The sequence below is a fragment of the Telmatherina bonti genome, assembly GCF_933228915.1.
Source record: "Telmatherina bonti genome assembly, chromosome: 12".
Lineage (NCBI taxonomy): Eukaryota > Metazoa > Chordata > Actinopteri > Atheriniformes > Telmatherinidae > Telmatherina > Telmatherina bonti.
In genome coordinates this window covers 34,292,744-34,294,888 of record NC_136610.1, presented here as the reverse complement: position 1 = coordinate 34,294,888, position 2,145 = coordinate 34,292,744, and the positions used below count along the sequence as shown (strand labels likewise).

General features: G+C 48.1%; 1 protein-coding gene across 1 annotated transcript; it reads right to left on the bottom strand.

The window, feature by feature from the left end:
* Positions 1-647: 647 nt before the first annotated feature.
* cysltr1 (cysteinyl leukotriene receptor 1) lies at positions 648-1,673 on the bottom strand (the record flags this gene model as incomplete). Its single annotated transcript, XM_079250197.1, has 1 exon — positions 648-1,673. The coding sequence occupies one exon, from the start codon at positions 1,671-1,673 to the stop codon at positions 648-650; it is 1,026 nt and encodes a 341-aa protein (XP_079106323.1).
* Between the last annotated feature and the right edge of the window lie 472 nt (positions 1,674-2,145).

Sequence of the window (2,145 nt, the reverse complement as noted above, 5' to 3'; positions counted from 1 at the left end):
ATGACAAAGTCTGCCAAAATGCCATCCTGTTTATTTAAAAGGCACAAATGCAAATATTCGTTTCAAGTACACGTTTAATTTGTAAAAACAAAAACAAAACTAACATATAACCAACAACAAAAACAACATTGAAACAACTAAATGTGTTAAAATAACATCACAGCATGAGACATTCTACATTCACATCAGAATTCCTGCTAAAATAAAGAAAATTATATGCAAAATAGCATTTTTTGCATAAAATAAAAGCAGTTAAGGACAAGTAAAGAAAATAAATAAATATCTGCAGCATTTTTCATATTATTTTATTGAACTCATATTTTGCTGAATATGATTTTTGCCCTTTTTATCCACCTGGAAGGACTAAAGACACAACAGTGTGGTGCTAAAACACTCAGACTTCATCATCTGCAGTGCAGTTAATCATCAATAATGCATATTTGTTATCATATCTTAACTTTTGGGTCACATTATACCGCTACATGACACATTATACAGACATGTCACTTAAATACCGGACAGGTCTTCTTACAGAAAACTTGCTGAATCTTCTCTTTTCTGAGACTCATCCTCTGGCTTCAGCCAGAGCAGGTGAGCTCTCAGTCTGCTTGTTTCAGGACAACCATCTCCCCCCACCCTGCTGGAGTCTAACTGCCCCCCAGCTGGTGTTTCCCCCCGGACTCTGCCGCCGTGATGGGCCTCAGCTTGGACGAGCGGTGCATGGTGCTGACATGGCGCAGGGAGGACAAGCGGCTGCGGAAACCCTCTCCAGAGAAGAAATACAGCAGCGGATCGAAGCAGGAGTTGGCTGCAGCCAGAGACAGAGTCACCACCACAGACTTCTGCATCGCGATCCGCTCCTCGCAGGTCGAGTCCTGCTGGGACAGGTTCAGGTGCAAGGTGCGCTGCACGTGGTACGGCATGAAGCTGACCAGGAAGGTCAGCAGGACCACCACGATCATGCGGATGGCTTTGGCTGCCGTGTCCTGCTGCCTGCGCGCGGCGCTGGTGCGCGACAGCAGCGCGCGGACGATGCCGGCGTAGCAGATGAGGATGACCAGGAAGGGCAGGATGAAGCCAAACACCAGAGCCAGATAGTTCAGCACCTGCAGCTTCCTCAGGCTGCCGCTGGAATGTTTAGGAGGCTCAAAGCATTTATATTTCTTCGTTTCATTGTCAAAATGCTGCCCAGACATCAAGAAAGGGGAGGATGACAGACTGCTAAAGAGCCATATTCCCACGCACATGGCGCGCGCACGATTCACCGTCAGCAGGTGCAGGTTGCGCACAGGGAACACGATGGCCAGGAAGCGCGTGAACGACATGGCGGTCATGAAGTAGATGCTACAGTACAGGTTGACGTAGAGGAGGTAGGAGCTGATGCGGCAGAGGAAGTCTCCAAGCTCCCACCTGCCCTTCTTTACGTAGTAGAGGACCCTCAGCGGCAGCGTCATGACGCACAGCAGGTCCGACAGCGCCAGGTTGACCATGTACACGTGGAAGGGGGACCGCTGCTGGGACGTCTTGATCAGCACCAGCAGGGCGAAGCAGTTCCCCACGAAGCCGAAGACGGTGATGAGGGAGTAGGATGTGGAGTAAACCTGGTTCCTGAAGTCGTCGATGGACGGACAGCTGCTGGAGTTACTGGAGTTGCTGAAGCTGCTCGCCGACATGTTTGTCATCGTGGCTCTGCGTGTGGTCGCAGCTGCCGTGACAGAGAAACGCAGCATGGTGAAATGTGCAAAGTCAAACAGCAACAGCAGTGACTGTGATGTGGCGGATTGTTGCAGATATGCTCATTTCTGCTGCAGCAAACTTTCAGAGAAACGATTAGGCTTGCAGATATGCATCTGCAGACCCTTCATCCTGTCACATGGCAAAAGTTTTCATATGTAAATGAGGGATGTTTTTCTGCTGCTCACGCAGGTCGTGATACTCTGAGGGTGTTAATCTGGACTACTTCTGCCACTAGCTGGCTGATTCAAACACGCAGAACAAGAATGCAATGGTCTGAAAAGAAATAATCTCATTTTAGTGCACTTTGCACCAATAATTCAGAATTTAGAATCTCATCCACATCAGCTTAAACGTGCCAACATTACAGGTGCATGCTTGCAAAATTCTTAATTTGTCTTCACACTTAAG